Here is a 20,613-nt window from a genome sequence, read left to right as displayed (position 1 = left end):
TGTTGAGCCACTGGGGAAGCCTGATACTCAACTATCATCAAGTAAATGGGAAAGCCAGGATTCAAACCCATATGGAGCTATTAATCCAAAAACCTTATTTCAGCTCATAGCTTCAGTCTCTTCTTCCTACAAATTTAGAGATGCTAACAAGAATGGAAACACTTTACTTTTCTCTTCTCTTCATAGTTTTTAACAGATGGGCTTTCTTGGACCAATAATCAGGACCACGGTTTTATTTTAAGTCGTGGCTAAAAGGTGGTGAAGACCATCCTTTGTTTTGTGGCTAAGAATGAAATTCATCTAAGAATGAAATTAGGAGGAAAAAACCTCAACATTTCAAACATGGGATCAGCAGTTCACTGAAACCTTAATCTATAAATATGCAGCTGACTGATTTGAGGGAAAATCCAGTCTAGTAATTATCCTTAATAGGTTAAAAGTAAATCAATTATTGTAATATAATTGATAATGTTGAATGCTTGCTATGCCAATGGCCCTTCTGACAGGTCTTACACATCACCATACTTTGTACCATGTGACCAAGAACAAAGACTCTCTCTGCTGGCTAATGATCTAAGAGCTGGCCTAGCACCAGCAGATCATTAAGTGAATCAATCAGATACTCTCCCTTGGAATGTGAACAAGAGCCTAAATAATAAGACGACAGAGAACAGCACACACAGGCAGGGCTCTAGGACAGGATGGACACTTGAGATAGCTAGTAAAGAACAGCAGAAGCACTAGTTATGGAGACAGATTAGAAGGATCAGGATCAATAACTCAGCAGGGAAAACCTATTATATAGGAAACAAAAGGCACTTGTTTTGAAGGGGCCTGGCTCTATGGCTGATTCTTCTTTAGTATGAGACAGAGCTACATTGTTGAGCCTCTAATCTTCCTCTTTTCCTATAAATCCTTAAATTCAGTTACTTAAAGGTAATCACAATGTCTCTATTTAATGTAATAAAAAAATACCTAGTACAGGGGAGGGAATGAAAAAGGAAAGGAAAAAAAACTGTGCTACAGGGTTACAGGCTACTGCTTTTCAGTTCATTCGCTCAGTCGTGTCTGACTCTTTGTGACCCCATGGCCTGCAATACGCCAGGCTTCCCTGTCCATCACCAACTCCTGGAGCTCGCTCAAACTCATGTCCATTGAGTTGGTGATGCCATCCAACCATCTCATCCTCTGTCGTCCCTTTCCCCTCCCGCCTTCAATCTTTCCCAGCATCAGGATCTTTTCCAATTAATCAGTTCTTCACATCAGGTGGCCAAAGTATTGGAGCTTCAGCTTCAGCCTCAGTCCTTCTAATGAATATTCAGGATTGATTTCCTTTAGGATTGACTGGTTGATCTTCTTGCTGTCCAAGGGACTCTTTTACAAAGAGATTAATTAAATAGGAGTAGGGAATTCCCTGGCAGTCCAATGGTTAGGACTCTGAGCTCTCACTGCTGAGGGCCCTGGGTTCAATCCCTGGTAGGGGAATTAAGATCCCACATCCCACAAGTCATGTGGTACCATCAAAACAGAAAAAAGAAAAAAAAAAGATTAACCGGAAAGCAAGAATGCAAACATGTCACCTCCAGGTCAATGGAACTATGATAAGGGATTTCACTTGCAGTCCAGTGGTTAAGACTCCATGCTCCTAATGCAGGAGACACAGGTTCAGTCCCTGCGCTCAGAACTAACATCCCACATACCATGAAGTATGGCCAAAAAACCAGCAAACAAACAAAAAAAAAACCCCTATGATGATTTAGTACAAATCTTGACTGGTTTTCCATGCACACAAGGCAAAAAGCGAAAAAAATAGAAGTTACATAATTCACTTCTGCAGTGATGTATTATATAGGGGATACTGAATGATGTATGAATGCCCTTAACAGTACTGGCAAATACAGAAACAGAATTTACATAACCACTGCTGTTTATGATCTTCAGCAAAAATCAAAGCAGAGACTTCTAATCATAACGAATGGGCATATCTCTACTGCAAGCAACTAGAGACTAGGCAAAATGTATGAAACATCCGTTTTCAGACTGCTCAGAATTGTGATCTGTAAGGGAAGGTAACAGATTCCTTTAGTCTTAAAGGAAATCAGTCCTGAATATTCATTGGAAGGACTGATGCTGAAGCGCCAATACTTTGGTCACCTGATGCAAAGAACTGACTCATTGGGAAACACCCTGATGCTGGGAAAGACTGAAGGCAGGAGGAGAAGGGGACTACAGAGGATGAGATGGTTGGATGGCATCACCGACTCGATGGACATGAGTTTGAGCAAGCTCTGGGAGTTGGTGATGGACAGGGAAGCCTGGCGTGCTTCGGTCCATGGGGTCGCAAAGAGTTGGACACAACTGAGCGACTGAACTGAAATGAAAGGAAGGGAAACAAGTGAGATGAGACTCGAAATTTCCTATGAGTCTAGGAGCTTATAATTTTTTAAAATTAAAATACTGTTTTTTAAATGAAGGCCCAACAAACATAAAATAAGTAAACAAAAGCAAAGAGACTTCATCACCAGCAGATCTGCACCATGGGAAACTAAAAGGAGTTCACCAGGAAAAAAGAAAATGTGAGACGGAAACAAATCAAGAGCACTGGAAATGGAAATATGTGAGTAAATATAAAAATCCTTTTCTCATTTAAAAAACATTTTAAAAAGATATCTGTCTTGGGACTTTCTTGGAGGTCCAATGGTTAAGACTTCTCACTTCCCGTGCAGAAGGTGTGGGTTTGATCCCTGCTTAGGGAACAAAGATTCTGCATGTCATGCAGCATGGCCAAGAAATTTAAAAAAATAACTACTTACATTAAAAGCAATAATATATTGAAGAGTTTATAATATATGTATATATGAAATCAATAGCAAAAAAGTGCAGATTTGGAAGGGTACTACTGTTAGGGCCTTACAGTATATGTTAAAGTGTTAGTCATTCAGTCCTGTCCAGCTCTTTGAGACCCATGGACTGTAGGCTGCCAGGCTCCTCTGTTCATGGAATTCTCCAGGCAAGAATACTCTAGTAAGTTGCCATTCCCTTCTTCAGAGGATCTTCCCGACCCAGGGATGGAACTCAGGTCTCCTGCATGGCAGGCATATTCTTTACCATCTGAGCCACTAGGGAAGCTTAACAGTATAAGTGGTAACTATTTGAAGGTAGAGTGATTAAAGATGTGTACTGTAATCTATAGAGCAACAGTTCTCAAAGTATGTCCTATGGTCCCCAGGAGTTCTCAGTTCTCTTCAAAGCCTTCACAAGATCAAAACTATTTTCATAACAATACTAAAATGTTATTTGCTTTTACTACTTGTAACTTACCAGTGTACTGGGGAGTTTTCAAGAGGCTACATGACATGATATGGAACCCAGAACCACATATGAGAATCTGGTAGTTTTCTATTAAGCCAGATATTAAATGTAATCATTGCATTCTTCTCCCTAAAATTTTTTTAAAATTCTTTTTATTTATTTAGTGAATTTATTTGGCTGTACCAGGTCTTAGTTATGGCATATGGGATCTTAGTTCCCTGACCAGGGACTGAACCCAGGCCCCCTGCGTTGGGAGCATGGAGTCTTTTTAGTCACTGGACCACCAGGAAAGTCCCAAAATTTTGGCTTTGTTTTGAAAATTACAGTTATTTCTAATAAAAACACTATGTTAACATGCAATGAATTTGTTACCTTAAAATATATGAATAAACATTTTAATAATTTACCAGTTATCTGGTTGCATAAAGATAGATACAATGCACACAAACAAACACTTTGGGACTCTCAATTTTTAAGAGTATGAATAATCTGTAAAACTGCAAATGAGTCCTGAGACCAAAAACTTTGAAAACTACTATCCTAGAACCACCACGGAAAATAAAACAAAGAGGTATAGGTAGTAAGTCAAGCATGGAGATAAGAGAAAATACTTAGAAATACTCAAAAAAAGCAGGAAAAGATGAAAGAAGAAACAACTGGTAGACAAACAGAAAACAAGTGATAAATGTTAGATTTAAATCCAACCATGCTGATAATTATATTAAATATAACCGAAATAACACCTGAATTAAAAGACAGACTGTGAGACACTAGGGGAAAAAAGCAAGACCTAACTATATGTTGTCTATAAGACATCCATTTTAAACACAAAGATATAGCTAGGTTAAAAGGATGAAAAAAAACATACCATGCAAACACTAGTCAAAAGAAAACTCAAATGGCAATATTAATATTAGACAAATAAGACTCCAAAACAAGAAATATTACTAAGAGTATAGAGAGTTCATAATGATAAAGGAATCAATTTTATGTCAATATTATTATGTCACAAGGACATAATATTCCTAAACATATTACGCATCAAATTGCAGAGTTTCAAAATACATGAGGCAAAAATGACAGAACCGAAAAGAGAAATAAAAACATCTTCAACTAGGGTTAGAGATATGAACACTTCTTTTTTAATAAAAAAATCTGTAAGGATATAGAATTGAACACCACTATCAACCACCAAAACCTCATTGAAATTTATAGAACACTTTACCAAAATCAGAATATACATTTTCAAGTACACATGGAACATTCACCAAGATAGACCATATGCTGGCCTATAAAGTAAGCCACAGTTTATTTAAAAGGACTGAAATCACACCAAGTATATTCTCTAACCGTAAGAGAATTAAACTAGATATAATAGGAAGATAGCTGAAAATTCCTAAATATTTGGAAATAAAGCAACACACTTCAAGAAATCACAAAGGAAATTAGAAATTGCTTTGAAAGAAATGAAAATGAACACACATCAAATTTGTGAGATGCACCTAAGTAGCACTTAAGAGGGAAATCTGAGACTTTAAATGCTTACAGGAGTTAGAAGGTCTCAAACCAGTGCTCTAAGTTTCCACAATAAAAGCTACAGAACAAGAGCAAATTAAACCCAAAGTAAATGGAAAAGAAATAATAAAGTGAAGAAAAGAAAATAGCCAAAAATAATATAGAAATATGAAACTAAAGACTTACTTTTTGGGAAAAAATAAAATTAATAAAGCTTTAACTAGATTTAAGGAAAAAAATGACAAATTACCAATATTAGAAATGAAACAGTGAACATCACTACAGATCCTACAGTAAAGAAATAATAAGGAAATATTAAGAATAATTTTATGCCAATAAAGTAATCAACTTAGATAAAATGGACAAATTCCTTGTAAGAGAAATTACTAAAATGGACTCAAGACGATAAAGAAATTCTGAAAAGCCCTATATCTACTATTAATACATCTGTAGTTAGAAACCCTGCCAGTAAGAAAAGTCCAGGCTTTATGAGTAAATTCTACCAAACATATAAAGGAAGAAACAATACCAATCCTGCAACAAACTGAGAAACTGAGAAGAAAACAATTCCCAACTAATTTTATGAAGCCAGCATCACCATGATACTTGAACCAGAAGAGGACAATACATACAAGAAAAATTAAAGACCAATATTCGTTAGGAACAAGACAAAAAAGAAACCTAAAAAGACTAGCATATTGACTAAAGATAATTCATCAAGACCTAGTGAGATTATCCCAGGAATGCACGTTGGTCTAACAGACAAAAAAAGGTCAATAAATGTAATATACATTACAGAAAAAAAGGAGAAACACCATGACTCAAGTAAAGTTCATTTGACAAAGTTCACTTATTCATGATAAAAACTCCCACAAAACTACTAATAAAAAGGGAACTTCCTTACCTGATAAAGAGCATCTATGATAAAGCTATATCTAATGTATCATACTTAATGTACTAGAGGTCCTAGAGGTCCTAATAATGTACTAATGTATGATAAAGGTGCTATCAGGCAAGAAATAAAAAGCTTACAGATCAGAAAGGAAGGAGTAAACTGTCCTTATTTGCAGACAAATAAGGAGTCTATTAAAAAGTTACTAGAAGTTAACAGAAAAATTTAGCATGGTTGTAGGATGTTAAGTTCAACATAAAAAATCAATTGTAAAAAAACCAACACAACCATCTCATCCTCTGTCATCCCCTTCTCCCCTGAAAAGCCAAATACTAATACTAAATATATATATATATATATAGTCTGTATATGCTAGCAATGACCAGCTAGAAATTGAAATTTTATCAGTTACAATATCATAAAAAGCATAAATGCTTATGAATTAATTTAACAAAGTATGTACAAGACCTGCACAAAAAACTGCTAAGAAATTAAACACAGAAATAAATGGAGATATATCCTCATCCATGATCCTCATCATGCATTGGAAGCCTCAAAATCATTATAATATCAACTTTCCCCAAACTGCTCTACAGATGCAACACAATCCCAATGAAATACCCAACAGGTATTTTTTTTTAAACAAATTGACATGCTAAAACTGATTTTTTAAAATTATGGAAATTCAAAGGACCAAACAATTTTAAGACTTACTATAAAGTTATAGTAATATTGACATAAGAAAAGATTCATGTACCAATGGAACAGAACAGACAATTCAGAAATAAATCCATGGAAAATATAATCTTTTTAATGTTAGAACTAGATACTCATATTTAAAAACAAAACAATCACAACAAAAAGCCTAAGACTTTGCCTTACAAAAGCCATAAAATAGTATAATCACTTTGGAAAACAGTTTGGAAGTTTCTTATAGAGTTAAAAAAAGACAGATATTAAATGACTCAGTAATTCCACTAATTATTTACCTTAGAGAAATGAACACATTAACACAAAAATCCCATATATGTATGTTCATAGATGCTTTATTCATAATAACAAAAAACTAGAAACAGAAATGTCTATCAACAAATGACTAAACTGTGGTATATTTATACAAGGAAAAATTCAGCAGTGAAAAACTACTGATATAGACAACAATATGGAGTCATTTGTTGTTGTTTTAAAAAAACTATTTCAAGTAAAAAACCAAACACAAGAGCACATATTGCATGATTCCATTTATATGAAATCCTGCTGCTGCTGCTGCTAAGTCGCTTCAGTCGTGTCCGACTCTGTGCAGCCCCATAGACGGAAGCCCACCAGGCTCCCTCGTCCCTGGGATTCTCCAGGTAAGAACACTGGAGTGGGTTGCCATTTCCTTCTCCAATGCACGAAAGTGAAAAGTGAAGTCGCTCAGTCGTGTCTGACTCCTAGCGACCCCATGGACTGCAGCCTACCAGGCTCCTCCGTCCATGGGATTTTCCAGGCAAGAGTACTGGAGCGGGTTGCCATTGCCTTCTCCGATATGAAATCCTAGAAAAGACAAATCTAATCTACAGTGACCAAAAACAAATCAGTGCTTTCCCAAAGCTGGAGTTGGGGCAGGGACAGACTGACTGGGATGGAGCACAAGGGAAATTTTTAGGGTGATGGGAATCTTTTATCAATTGTGATTGCTATGATGATCTCACAAGTACATAAAACTGTCAAAACTCACCAAAGTGTACACTTAAAAGGGGCTCATTTTATTGCATTAAAACATACTACAATAAAGTTGATTTAAAGATAAGGCTTATTTCCAGATAAACATACCAGGTTGGCATGAGTTTATCTCCTCTTGCCCCTAACATCCTTCACTAAATTAGAAATGAAAGGTCTGATATCAATGATCTTAGCAACCATCTAAAGAAAACTAGAAAAAGAAAAGCAAATGAAACTCAAAGTAATCAGAAAAAAGGAAGCAATAAATATCTATCAGAATAGAAATTAGTAAAACAAAAAAATAGAAAAAAAATCAATGAAAAGGCTGTTTTTAAAAAAGAAAAAAAAAAGAGAATAATACTGTTTATAAAGTTTTAAACCAGACTGATTAGAAGACAGAAAACACAAATGATCAATACTAAAAATGGGAAAGATATCACTAGATAATATATAAAAGGCTTATAAGGGAATATTATTAACTGTGAGCCAATGAATTTAACAACTTAAATGAAATAAATTCCTTGAAAGATTACCCAAGTTCACCCCAAAAGGGATACCAGTTTTTATATACAAATTCTTCCAGAGAATTCTCAATTCATTCTGTTAGGCCAACATTACTTTGCTACCAAGACCACACAAAGAGATTACAAGGAAAGTGCAGACCACATCCCTTGTGAAGATAGACTCATAACAAAATTCATGACAAAATTTTAGCAAATCAACCCAATGCTATTATTATAAAGATAATACTTTAAGACCAAGTACAGAATGCATAAGACCAGGAATGCATGATTGGTTTAACAATGGAAAATCAAAGAATATAATTCTCTAACACTGTATGATTATCTCAACAGATGCAGAAGTATTTAATAAAACCCAACACCCATTTCTAATAAGACCTCTCAAGAGATCTTAAATATGAGGGAACATTCTCAAGTTGATAAAGGGTATTAAAAGAAACATAAAGCTAACATAATAGTTAATGGTGAAATACTAAACGTTTTCCTCTTAAGAGCAGCAGCAAATTCCTTGTATTACTTGTATTCAGCACTGTACTGGAGGTTCTAGCCAGCCTAATAAGTCCAAGAAAAATAAACGGCATCCAAATTGGAAATGAACAAGTAAAATGTATTTATTTGCTAATGACATGATTACATATGTAGAAGCTGATGGAATCTACAAAATAGGTACCAAAACTAATAAACTGATTTAGCAAGGTTGTTGGAGAAGGCAATGGCACCCCACTCCAGTACTCTTGCCTAGAAAATCCTATGGACGGAGGAGCCTGGTAGGCTGCAGTCCATGGGGTCTCGAAGAGTCGGACACGACTGAGTGACTTCCCTTTCACTTTTCACTCTCATGCATTGGAGAAGGAAATGGCAACCCGCTTCAGTGTTCTTGACTGGAGAATCCCAGGGACGGGGGAGGCTGGTGGGCTGCCATCTATGGGGTTGCACAGAGTTGGACACGACTGAAGTGACTTAGCAGCAGCAAAGTTGTAGAATATAAGATCAATGTACAAAAATAAATTGAATTTCCATATACTGCTGCTGCTGCTAAGTCATATCTACCATATCTACCATATGACCCTGTCATTGACAGTATATCCATACAAAGATTTGTACATGAAAGTTTGTAACAGCTTTATTAAATAGCCAAAAACTGGAAACAATCCAAATGCCCATCAACAGAGGAATGGATGGATACACAAACTGTGGTATAGCTATTCAGGGAATACTACTCAGCAATAAAAAGGAGTAAACTACCAAGAATATAATGAATTTCAAAATAATTACTTTTTAAGAAAGAAGCTATGCTCAAAGAAGTGCATAAAATGACAGCAAACCAGTGATGGCCTGGGGAGTGGAGGGAATAAGAAAAGACAGAAAGGGAAGAATTACAAAGGGGCACAAAGAAATTCTGGGGTGTTACAGTAGTTTTATTTTGGTTGCAGTTAGTTTCAGGGTGTTTACATATGTCAAAATTTAACAAATTGTATTTAAATTTGTACAGTTTATTGTATTTCATCAATTATAACTCAAAAGAGAAAAAATATCTGGAGATAAATAAATTAATTCATAAAATAAGAATATTCTAAGAAAAACAGGAAAGAATTCTTGGAAACCACAAATGTGAATGTAAAAATAAAGAAGTCAATACAAGAATAGGAAATATCCCAGAAAATATTAACAGAAAAAGAGACAGGTAGAAAAAAGGAAAGAAAAGATGAGACATAGAAGATCAGTTCCTGGAAATTCAATATCTAACTATTAGGAATTTCTTAGAGAACAGATTATACAAAGAAGAAACAATTATCAAAGAAATATAAGAACTTCTCAGAATTGAGAAATACATATCCAAATTAAAAAGGCCCACTTAGTGTCTATAAAGTACAAAGAATGGAAGAAAGAAGAAAAATAGCTACATGGACTTCCCTGGTGGTCCAGTGGGCTAAGACTCCGTGCCCCCAATTCAGGAGGCCTGGGGTTCGATCCTGGTCAGGGAACCAGATCCCACATGCTACAGCTAAGAATTCCCATGCCCCAACTAAAGAATCCTACATGCTGCAACTAGAAAGATCCCACAAGCCACAACAAAGATCCTGCATGCCACAACTAAGACCTGACACAACCAAATAAATACTTTAAAAAAAAATGTTAAAAAAAAACTGCACCAAGATATCTCAATAATCAGTATAAATTATCAGATACAGTGGATAGAAAAGACTAAAAATTTTCAGAGAGAAAAAACAGGTCACATACAAAGAAATAAAAATTAAACTGAGGGACTTCCCTGGTGGTCCAGTGGTTGGAAATCTGCCTTTCAATGCAGGGGATGAGGGTTCGATCCCTGGTTCAGGAACTAAGATCCCACATGCCCAGGGTTACTGAGCCCCCAAGCTCTAGAGCCTGCAGGCCACAACTAGAGAGAAGCCCACGCCCACAACGAAAGATCCCGCAAGCTAAAACTAAGACCTAGTGTAGCCAAAAACAAATAAATGAGTATTTTTTAAAAATTAAACTGAAACCAGATTTCTTAACAGCAACACTGGATGTCTGCCTTCAAATTTCTAAGCAAAAATGACTTTTCAATTTAGAATTCTCTATCAAACCATCAATCAAATATGAGGACAAAGATATTTTCAGATATGAAGGAGCCCCACAAATTTATTTCCTATATGCCCTTACTTAGAAATTCTCAAAAAAGAAAAAAGAAATTCTCAAATGTGCTTCACTAAGACAAAGATCAAGAAAGAGGAAGAAATGGAATTTAGAAAACAGGATTTAACCCAAAAGGGCAGTAAAGGAAAATACTAAGATGACAGCTCTGCAGCAGGCCTAGAGAACAAGCAGTACAGATTAGAGCAGGAGAACAGAAGGCTCGAGGAAGAAAGTCTCCAAAAAATAATTAAAAATGAATTGATAATTATTGGGTATATCTGAGCATTTCCAGGGGAAGAAGTGAGTAAGTGTGAACAACAGTCGCTCAGTCGTGTCTGACTCTTTGCGACCCCATGCACTGTAGTCTGCCAGGCTCCTCTGTCCATGGAATTCTCCAGACAAGAGTACTGGAGTGGATTGCCATTTCCTTCTCTAAGGGGAAGAAGGGGAAATACTAATAATGTAAGTTGTACTTGTAAAAAAAATAAACTCATTTGTAATTTTTAAAAAGTGAGCTAATTAACAACTCGAGAAAAACAAATAAATTCAAGAAAGAAAAATGAAGCCATAGTACTATACCACTTGGCTTTGCAGTATACAGTATTTACTTAGTTGTAACACAAATAATGAATACTGATTTAACACTCATTAGGAAAGCTACCACAGAAAACAGAAAATAACAAGCATTGGTGGGGATGTAGAAAAGCTGGAACTCATGTGCATTGTTGGTGAGATTCCAAAATACTATGGTACAATCACTGTGTTAAACACTATGGAAGTAAAAAATTAGAAACAGAACTACCATATGACCCAGCAACCCCACTTCTGGGGACATATCCAAAGAACTGAAAGCAGGGTCTCAAAGAGGTATGCACACCCATGTCCATAAGCAGCACTATTCACAATAGCCAAGAGGTGGAAGCAATCCAAATGTCCACAAAAGGGGGAATGGATAAACAAAATGTGGTATATTTTATACACCCAATGGAATATTATTCATCCATAAGGAAGGAAATTCTGGAACATGCTATACCACAGATGAACCTTGAGGACATTATAATAAGTCAAATAAACCAGTCACAAAAAGTCCAGTATGGTATGATTCTATAAAGAATTAAAATTCATAGAAACAAAATGGTTACTAGGGGCTTTGGAGGAGTGTTGGGGGAAGTTAGTTATTTTTTAATGGGTACAGAGTTTAAGATTTGCAAGACAGAAATGTTTTAGAGATTTGTTTCACAACAACGTGAATAAACAACACTACTAAACTGTACACTTAAAAATGGCTAAAGATAAATTTCATGTTTTGTTGTTGTTCAGTCACTAAGCCATGTTCTACTCTTATGTTACTTTTTAAAAATCACAATTAAAAAAAAAGACTTACGGGGTCATGTCAGAAGACATAAGAGCTCACTTAAAGGATTTCTCATTAGTCAAAACCGGAACAAATGAAGCAACAAAAAGGGTCATGACTATAACTGATTAGAAGATACTGATTTTTTTAAAAAACCATAATAGTGATACTAAAAAAACATTAAATTCTTTATACAAGAATTAACAACTAGTAATTCTAGAAGAAATGATGTATTTAGGAAACAAACATTTCCTACACAACTCTCTGTGTAGTAGCTAATTCAGACAGAGATCACCAATGAATGTTCAAACCATTAGATGAATAACAGTTGTGCAAGGATTTTCAAATGGTACCAAAGCATCACCCCCAGATAATTTACTAATTACAAAGGGGAAAATGTACCTTCAAATGGAAAGATGTAGCAGTGAACATTTAACAAAGTGATCAAACTTAGCATCTCTATCAGTGGACCAATCTGTCATTAGATGGTGCCTCCTTACTTGATACAGGATGTATACACAACGGTATCTATGAATTATTCCAGCTTATTTTAAATGCTTAATCTGAATCTAATCCCTCCTCTAGGCCCAACTTCCAGTTTACAGGAAATACAGTGGATGGAGGAACAAGTTAAACAACACCACAAGGAACAATCAGACACAATTCAGAAGGAGGGACAATCTACAAAACAAGTGACCTAGATTATGAGAGACTAAGGAGATGATAACCAAACACATGATCCTTGATTAGATTCTGTTTGAACACTTTACAAGACATTTTTGGGAAAACTGGATGGAATACAGACTAGATATTAGATAATTTTAAGGAATTATGATTAAATATAAATTACCAAAAAACATGTGAAAATGTTTAATCTCACTAATTATTAGAACAAAATGTTAAAATTTACTCTTAAATTGGTGGCAAAAATTAATACTAGTTTTTGGGGCAGGACAATCTGGTAACATTTAACAAAAGTTTTAAAAATGTTTATATACTTTACCCAGCAATTCCACTTCTAGGCATTCATCCTATAGAAATAAGAGTTGTACATAAACATTTATGAACCAGAATGTTCACTGCAGCATTACTAATGAAAATGGACATAACCTAATTTATCAAGATGGAATAATAAATTATATGATTCTTTTAATCATTAAAAACACTTTGAGATATTTAATATGGAAAGGCCCTTAAATATATTAAGTAAATGGAAGAGAGTAGTTATTTTTTGTGATCCTAGAGGGCAGAACTAGGAACTACCACTGGAAATTATAAGGAAGCACAAGTTGGTCAATGTAAGGACTAATTTTCTAACAATTAGAATTTTCTGAAAAGCATCTGAAAAAGAATGAATATATGCACATGTATAACTAAATCACTTTGCTGTACACCTGAAACTAATACAACATTGTATATCACATTAAATAAGAAAGAATTTTCCAAGCAATAAATGGTCTGCTTCATGAGGTAACGGGTTCTGCACTATTAGACGCTAAGCAAAGGCTTAATAATCTTTTTTGGCAAAGATATATGGCATAGATTTACATGGTAGGAGATTAAGGAGAAGATCTTAATGGTACTTTCCAACTCTAAGAATTTATAATCCAATATAAAGTTATCTGTTAGCGGGGATGACAGAAAGGAAGTGGTAGGTATTTCTCTGTAAATGCTATTAATGACCCATGTGGCACTAAACTAAACAGAGATTATACCTATAATAATGGAGTTGAAGGATGATTTAATTATTATATTCTATATCAGTAATATACAAATTACTGATAAACTGAGAAAGATGATTTAACTTAATGCAGAGGGTTCAAATTGAATTGATAGGAACTAATTTTGAATCTGCCCCCTATTATTTTTCTGTGTCTAATAAGGAGCCTGCAGAGTTAAACTCTTCCAAGGTAAACAGCACTAAACATCTCAAAAAGGACAAGGGGTGCTCTGCTCCTTCTGTTTGCTTCCGGCTGCCCAGAAATTCATATATAAAGAAAGGAGAGAAAGAATATGCCCATATCCCCCCTGCAATATGATATATAAAATCTTTAAATTCTTGAGATGTGGAAAGTGACACAGAATTTAGAATCACACTGGGTTTCTGGAAGGCAGAAGAAAACACTTGAGGCCTATGAAAATTTTAGAGTAGCTGGTAATGTTGAAAATTCTTAGATGTCAAAAAAGAAATTCCCTAAAAGATGCACTTAAAAAAACACACAAACACCTTTTATCATGGAAAATTTCAAATATACACAAAAGTAGAGAATAGCATATAATAAGCACCCTCACCCTCAATGACTCAGTCATTGAGCTTCATTTATCAACATTTTTGTAAAGCTGTTTTCTCTAATTTTTCAGATTGTTTTTTTATATTGTTTTTAGATTTAAAAACAAATACCTGACATCACATTATTTTACCTATAAAAATTTCAGTATGAAAAGACACAATTTCTTGCTAATAATACTAAATATTCAATAAACTTGCTATGGCAATGTGCTGTTCTATGTATTATACCACCACTTACACATATAATTTTCATGTCAGTTAGGCTTCACTGTTATCTTCATCTTATAAATGAGAAAATGGAGTTTTTACTGGCTCAAGGTCACAAAGTCAGTAAAGCAGTGGTGCTAGGGTATGAACCCAGATGTTAACTCTAGACCAGACTTTGTTCTCCCAACCATTAAAGCAACTGATTTTCTCTTAGTTATTCTAGTTGTTCCTTATGGGATATAGATTGTTGTGATAAAATGGAAGAGGGATTGCTGAATGAGGAAGAGATTGGGAAAGATACAGTAATATGAGCAGCTACTCACTGCTCTTCCCATGAAATTTTCTTTTTAAATGCCCCAAATGAGAAAGGAAAATGTGACTGGATGTGATCATTGTCAACTACCTAAGATATAAAAGAAAGTAAGTCACCTTAGAGAGGGGAGCAACGATCAAGTCTCTTCCACAAAGGTTGAATATACATGAACTACTTTTAATCTGCCCCTTTAATGACAGCAGGGGTGGGGTGATGGGGGTGGGGGTGGGGATGTCTTTAGTTTCACACATCCTTTTAGTTCAAGCAAAGGGATCTCACAAGTAGAGGGCCAAGCAATCAGTACAAGTGTACTTAATTGCTTAATGAAATCTGAGGAAAAACATAAAAACCTGGAGTAAAAATTCTTCTGGCTGATATCTCAGAGTTCTCAACCTTTAGCTCATAGCCTTATAAAACAAAAAAGAAAAAACTACCAAGTAATTCAAGATTTGTCAAAGAAAGGAGAGTTCTCCTTGGATCTTTGGCCAAAAATCCTTCTAAAATCCTCCCTACTGATTTACAATAGATCTTAGAGTAACTGAACTAAATTATCTTCTGAATGGAGGCTGCTTAGGACATCCTTCTTTACCAAACACAAACTCCTTCCCTGTTCCTACTGCACTTCATTCATAGTTCTATTAGAACACTAATCAATATTGCAGGATAATTATGTTTTCTTTCTCTGGACTATCAATTTCCAGAGTCCAAGACCCACCTTACTCTTTACATTTTCAATCCCTTACCTTCAAACTGAGCACTACTGAAAGTACCTGAGAAAACTGTGCTGAATGAACAGAGAAAGAAGCTAAGATGATAGAATATGAACTGATCTTTCTGAGAAGCAATTCTTTCATCAGTATTTTCTAACCTCCATACCTTAAGTATAATTTACAAGCTTCCCTTTAGGAGTCTTCCCATCAACTAATAGTTTAGGATGAACAAAAACATGAACATGAGGCCTGGAGAAAGAATCTAGCCATTTTGGTTTACAACAGCTTTTAATCAACTAGGAAAAACTCAGACTGAAGATTCTGAACGGTAGTCAACCCTTCCAAGAGCTTTTATTCAGATGCCAAGATGCAAGATGGTATCCAAAATACCTGCTTTTTACTTTTAAAGGCTGAAGGCAACAAGGATAAAAATTTCAAAACAAACAAACAAACAAACAAAAAACCCCAATGATTACTAAGCAGTGCCTCGTTGTTGTCATTTCTACTATCTTTCAGACCAAAAAAATCCGAAGCAAAAAAAATCCCAGACAAAAAATGTCTGGTTATAGACCTCAACCATGAGACTCTTTTCATGTACTGGTATGAGTTGCCTTGGATGCCTCTCTAATACCAGTTAGCCAAACAAGCTTGAGGATTATCTGGTTAGGCAATCCCTTAAAGTGAAAACCTTTGGATAAGGAAATTACCTTTCTCACCAACTTACAAAAATTCAAGATGATCTCCCAGTTTAAGCTATATCACACTGGAATAAAAAAGTCTCATCATATTTGTTACAGGCCATTCTTTGGTTACCATGTTACCTTGGTTTGAATCCACTGGGTCTTCTATATGAGCAATGACATTCCTGAGATAACTTTGCTTCTGCTTTTCCAGGTCTGACGGTGAAAATGTCGGAACATTAGTCCTTTAACAAAGCAAACCAGGAGGAAAAACAATTGGTTAGAACCATGAATATAGTGCTTTGTACAGAGAAGTCATATACTGTTGATGGGTTGTGTGTGCTTAGTTGCTCCGTTGTATCCAACTCTGCAACGCCATGGACTGTAGCCCACCAGGCTCCTTTGTCCATGGGGATTCTTGAGGCAAGAATACTGGAGTGGGTTGCCATGCCCGCCTCTAGGGGATCTTCCCAAACCAGGGATCAAACCCAGGCCTCCGCATTGCATGTGGATTCTTTACCATCTGAGCCACCAAGGAAGCGATGGATTAGAACAACTAACTCTCAAAACACTAAGATGCAATGACAAAAGACAGTGTAAGTCACGTAATGCAAAGCTGCAATCAAGCATAGAGCTGAGGAAAAAAGATACAACCTCCTGTTAGCAAGGTATAGCAAAGTGAAGACTACCTACTCCACAGAGAGAGAAAGCATTTCGAGAAATTCAAGGTTAGTAAGGAAATAACTAACTTCATAGAGCCACACAAAAACTGAGTAAGCTAAAGACCAAAAAGAATCAGCTAGATCTGGCAATCTTTGCTCATGCTGATCACACTGTACTGAGTGTCTGTGGATGAGATCGTGAATTTATTATTGCTCCAAGTAGCCTGACTTGTGTACCTTGGTATAATTTTCATTGTATGCAATTCACAAAGCTCCTCGAAGTAACCCAAACAAAACAAAGAGAAAAAAACCAGAAAACTGGGATTAGGGGGTTATAGTCAATTTTAGCCTTATCTGTACTACTGAAAAAATTTAATATCTGTAATCAAATTTAAAAAAAAAATCTCACTGTAAGGAAGCACATATGACACAACCTAAAAAAATAGCTTTGCTAATTGAAAAGGCCCATGGAAAGATACTGCCATCTCCTGGCAACAAGAGAACAGACTGAAAAGGTAACCCAAATCTGCAACCTCTATAAAATTTTTTCACCAAGGACAGATATATGCAAGTTGGGAGAAATGTTTAAATGACTTTCTATAGATGTATCTTAACATTTTTGTTAAAATTATTCTAACTTCCTATGCCTGTGACCAGGCTTCCCCACACATACGAAAAGAAATCTTACATTTATACAGTGCTTTCACTAAAGTCTTTTTCTTTCTTAAAAATAACCCTATGAGGCAGCAGAGAAGGCATCATTAGCCTCATTTTATTGACCAAAAAACTGAAGTCATTTGATTTGTCCAAGGTCACATAGTTATTGGTAGTTCCAGAACTTCAAGTATGCTTACTCAGGGCGCAGGGCTTTTTTCCCACACTAAGGAGAAACTCAGGAGAAGAAGAAAGCAACTGAATTGAACCAACAAAAAACAGAATATTTCACTATGTCCTTACCTCGTTTTGGCTTGCAGAACAGGAATGACTTTGCCTAGTCTTTTTTCATGGACCTTTAGCTTCCCAGAATCCTTGTCAAGAACATCCTGCTTTTTTCAGAGCAAGGAAAGATGGCCTTAGTTATAAGAAAATAACTGAAAATAGTACTTATGGAAATATTCTTGAACTAAAGGTTATACAAGCATACTTGTGAACTTTACTGTACCAGGTACCAACACAGGTGCTTTAAATGAGATAATGATAGTAATCTCAAGAAAAAAGTAGAATAGTAAAATCATCTTATTCAATAAATGGTTAATTTTATCTAAGTTACTATGATTATTTTATTAATTTTCAATATACTATAAAGTACTACTTACTCCAATTTATAGATAAGAAATTGTGAGGAAACAGAGAAGCTAAATAATTTGCCCAAGGACACAGTGCTAGTTAGGCTTCAAACTCCAATTTATCTGAATACAAAGCTCTATTACATAGTTTCATTCCTCTCTTCACCTTGAAAAACATACTTACCTTGCTGGATGAACTGGAAACTGGTAACTTCATTTCAAAACTTGATTTATATGATCCATTTCTCCGGGATGACCCTGTATTAGGAGTCTCTGAATGGTCCAAGATCTGAGAGAATACAGGTGTAGCTTTCTTACTGTCGGACATATTTTTATCAAAGACAGTATGCTGAAAATTACTGTTTGAAGAAGGGAGTGGGGGCCCATCAGAGGCAGAGTTATCGGGGCTGATCCCTTCAGATTCTGTGCAAAGTGTGCTCTCGTTTGGGCTAAGATCATCTTCTCTCATCTCTTCCCCAAGGGAGGAGGGTTTTTCAGTAACTCTGGATGTAACTTTGGACACGTAAGTCTTGTCCTTATCAAGTGCAACATCACAAACTGTTGGATCAAATGGTGCAACTGTAACTTTTATAAGATTCTTTTCTAGTGCAAAGCGTCTGTTCAACGATTTAGCAGGAGTTGGTCCATGACCAACTGATGTAGTTAGTTGAGGTAGTTTGAATGTGTCAGGGGTCTCAGCTTCTGGTCCCATGTTGTACGGTGAATCTTTCTCTTGGGAAGTGTCAAGCGGAATTTGACTCCCTTTCTCTCCCTTCTCAACATTCCTGCTGTCATCACTAGGCAACCCTCCTCCCCAAGGAAAGTGCTCATTTGATAGGTCATCATCTTTCAAGAGTTCCTGAATCTGTTCCTCTGTGAAACTGAAATGGCCATCATCTTCTCCATCAGATAGCTCCAGCAAGGAGTCATCCAATTCATCCTCATCCAAGGAACTCCAAGAAAAAGGAGCATTGTCTTTAGGCAAGAGAGAGGTACCAGAAGACTGTTCAGAGGGCACTAGTGAGCACATCATATCTGGAGAAATAAGAGGCAGTTTCACTGAGAACAGGAAATACCCTTTTATCAACTCCAATCTGCTTTAGAGAGTTATGGTGTCTTAGTATTTCAAATTCTTTGCACTATGATTTGTAACATGAGAAAGTTTTAAGATATTTAACTTTACCAGAATCATGGAAATAGGTATCAGAACAATGAGATTTTTTTTTCCCTATCAAAGTGGCAAAAATTAAAATGACAAGATAATCTATTTTGGTGAGAATGTGAGAAACAAGGATTCTCACATACTATCAGTGAGAGTGTAAGTCAGTACAATATTTTGTAGAGAGTAATTTGGCCATAGCATCTGACTCAGCAATTTCACTTCTGGAAATTTACCTTGCAGAAATACCTGTACAAAGACACACAGATACAGTTACAAAGGTGTTCAAAGCAGCATTATTCAGAACATCCAAATATTGGAAACAAGCTAGATGTCCATCCCCAGACTGTTCACTAAAATCATGGTGCATTCATCTTATGGAATACTTTACAATTATTTAAAAACAATGAAGTGGATCTGTATGTACTATCACTGGAATAATATTTATAACATACAACAAAACAAATACATACATATAAAATGTTTGGATTTTCACAGTGTATACTTTTTAGAAAACACACACGTATTACTTTTGAAATTTAAAAAGAAACCACTGTATGCATACAAGAAGAAAAAAAATTGTCTTTCATACTGTGTGGAGCTGCTGGTGTGATCTCTGCCTTTGCCACGAGACCAAATGGAAAAAGGGTTCAGCTCCTGCTAGCTGTTCCTTTCAGGAGACTTGTCAAAATGATTGACTCCCACCTTCCTGCAGGCACAAAGAAAATTAGAGGATCTTCTCATCACTTTCAACTCTGCTAATTACAAAGTCAACTGCATTATGCTTTAAGGCGCTCCATCTATTAATTTTGATCTTGATATTTTTTAAAATACCACAAAGTTGGATTCTGAGTCAAGAACATCAAAGAAAAATCTTTAGAGGAAAAATTATGCAACTTAAGGAACTAGTTTTCTTCCTCCCAACAATTTATACTTTCTTAAGAATATCATTCACTCTAGTAGGATGAGCATGGTCTTGAGAGTCTAAAGACCTAGGCTACAGTCCTGGTTCTGTCACTAACTAGTTGTGATAATTTGGGCAAACCATTTAACCAGGGACTTGTTTCCTCATTTAAAAAATATAGAAGGGAAAGAGAACTGGGATTAGGTGATGTCTAAGATTCCACCAAGATCCAAAAGTTGTAGTCATGACCATACATACAAAAACCTCATTTTCAATACATACATAAACACAAAGAACAGGTCTAGAAAAACACAACACAAAATTGATGATTATAATAACCTGCAGGGGCATCAAGAGAGGGACAAGGGGAGACTTCACTATTTTACTTGATATTTATATATACTTGTGTAATTAAAAATTAGGTCTTAAGTAGCTAATGATGGACCTGATCTCTCATTATTTTC

General features: G+C 35.7%; 1 protein-coding gene across 10 annotated transcripts in view; it reads right to left on the bottom strand.

The window, feature by feature from the left end:
• S100PBP (S100P binding protein) overlaps positions 1 to 20,613 on the bottom strand; it is a 33,739-nt gene that overhangs the window by 8,104 nt on the left and 5,022 nt on the right. For 6 of the 10 annotated variants that reach the window (XM_010836926.1, XM_010836925.1, XM_010836931.1 and 3 more), the window contains 4 exons: positions 19,838 to 19,954; positions 18,271 to 19,121; positions 17,758 to 17,846; positions 16,280 to 16,383 (listed from right to left, as the gene is read on the bottom strand). In XM_010836926.1, coding sequence (XP_010835228.1) covers positions 16,280 to 16,383; positions 17,758 to 17,846; positions 18,271 to 19,119 — 1,042 coding nt within the window. In that variant the 5' untranslated portion in view covers positions 19,120 to 19,121; positions 19,838 to 19,954. Of the gene's footprint in view, positions 1 to 12,941; positions 12,970 to 16,279; positions 16,384 to 17,757; positions 17,847 to 18,270; positions 19,122 to 19,837; positions 19,955 to 20,613 lie in introns of those variants that run through there. The other 4 variants (XM_010836932.1, XM_010836933.1, XR_825032.1 and 1 more) reach the window with 3 other exon arrangements.

Source organism: Bison bison, unplaced genomic scaffold, assembly GCF_000754665.1.
Source record: "Bison bison bison isolate TAMUID 2011002044 unplaced genomic scaffold, Bison_UMD1.0 scf7180017864068, whole genome shotgun sequence".
Taxonomy (NCBI): Eukaryota; Metazoa; Chordata; class Mammalia; order Artiodactyla; family Bovidae; genus Bison; species Bison bison.
Note: the sequence above shows the minus strand (reverse complement) of the source record. Positions and strands in the feature narration are given on the sequence as shown.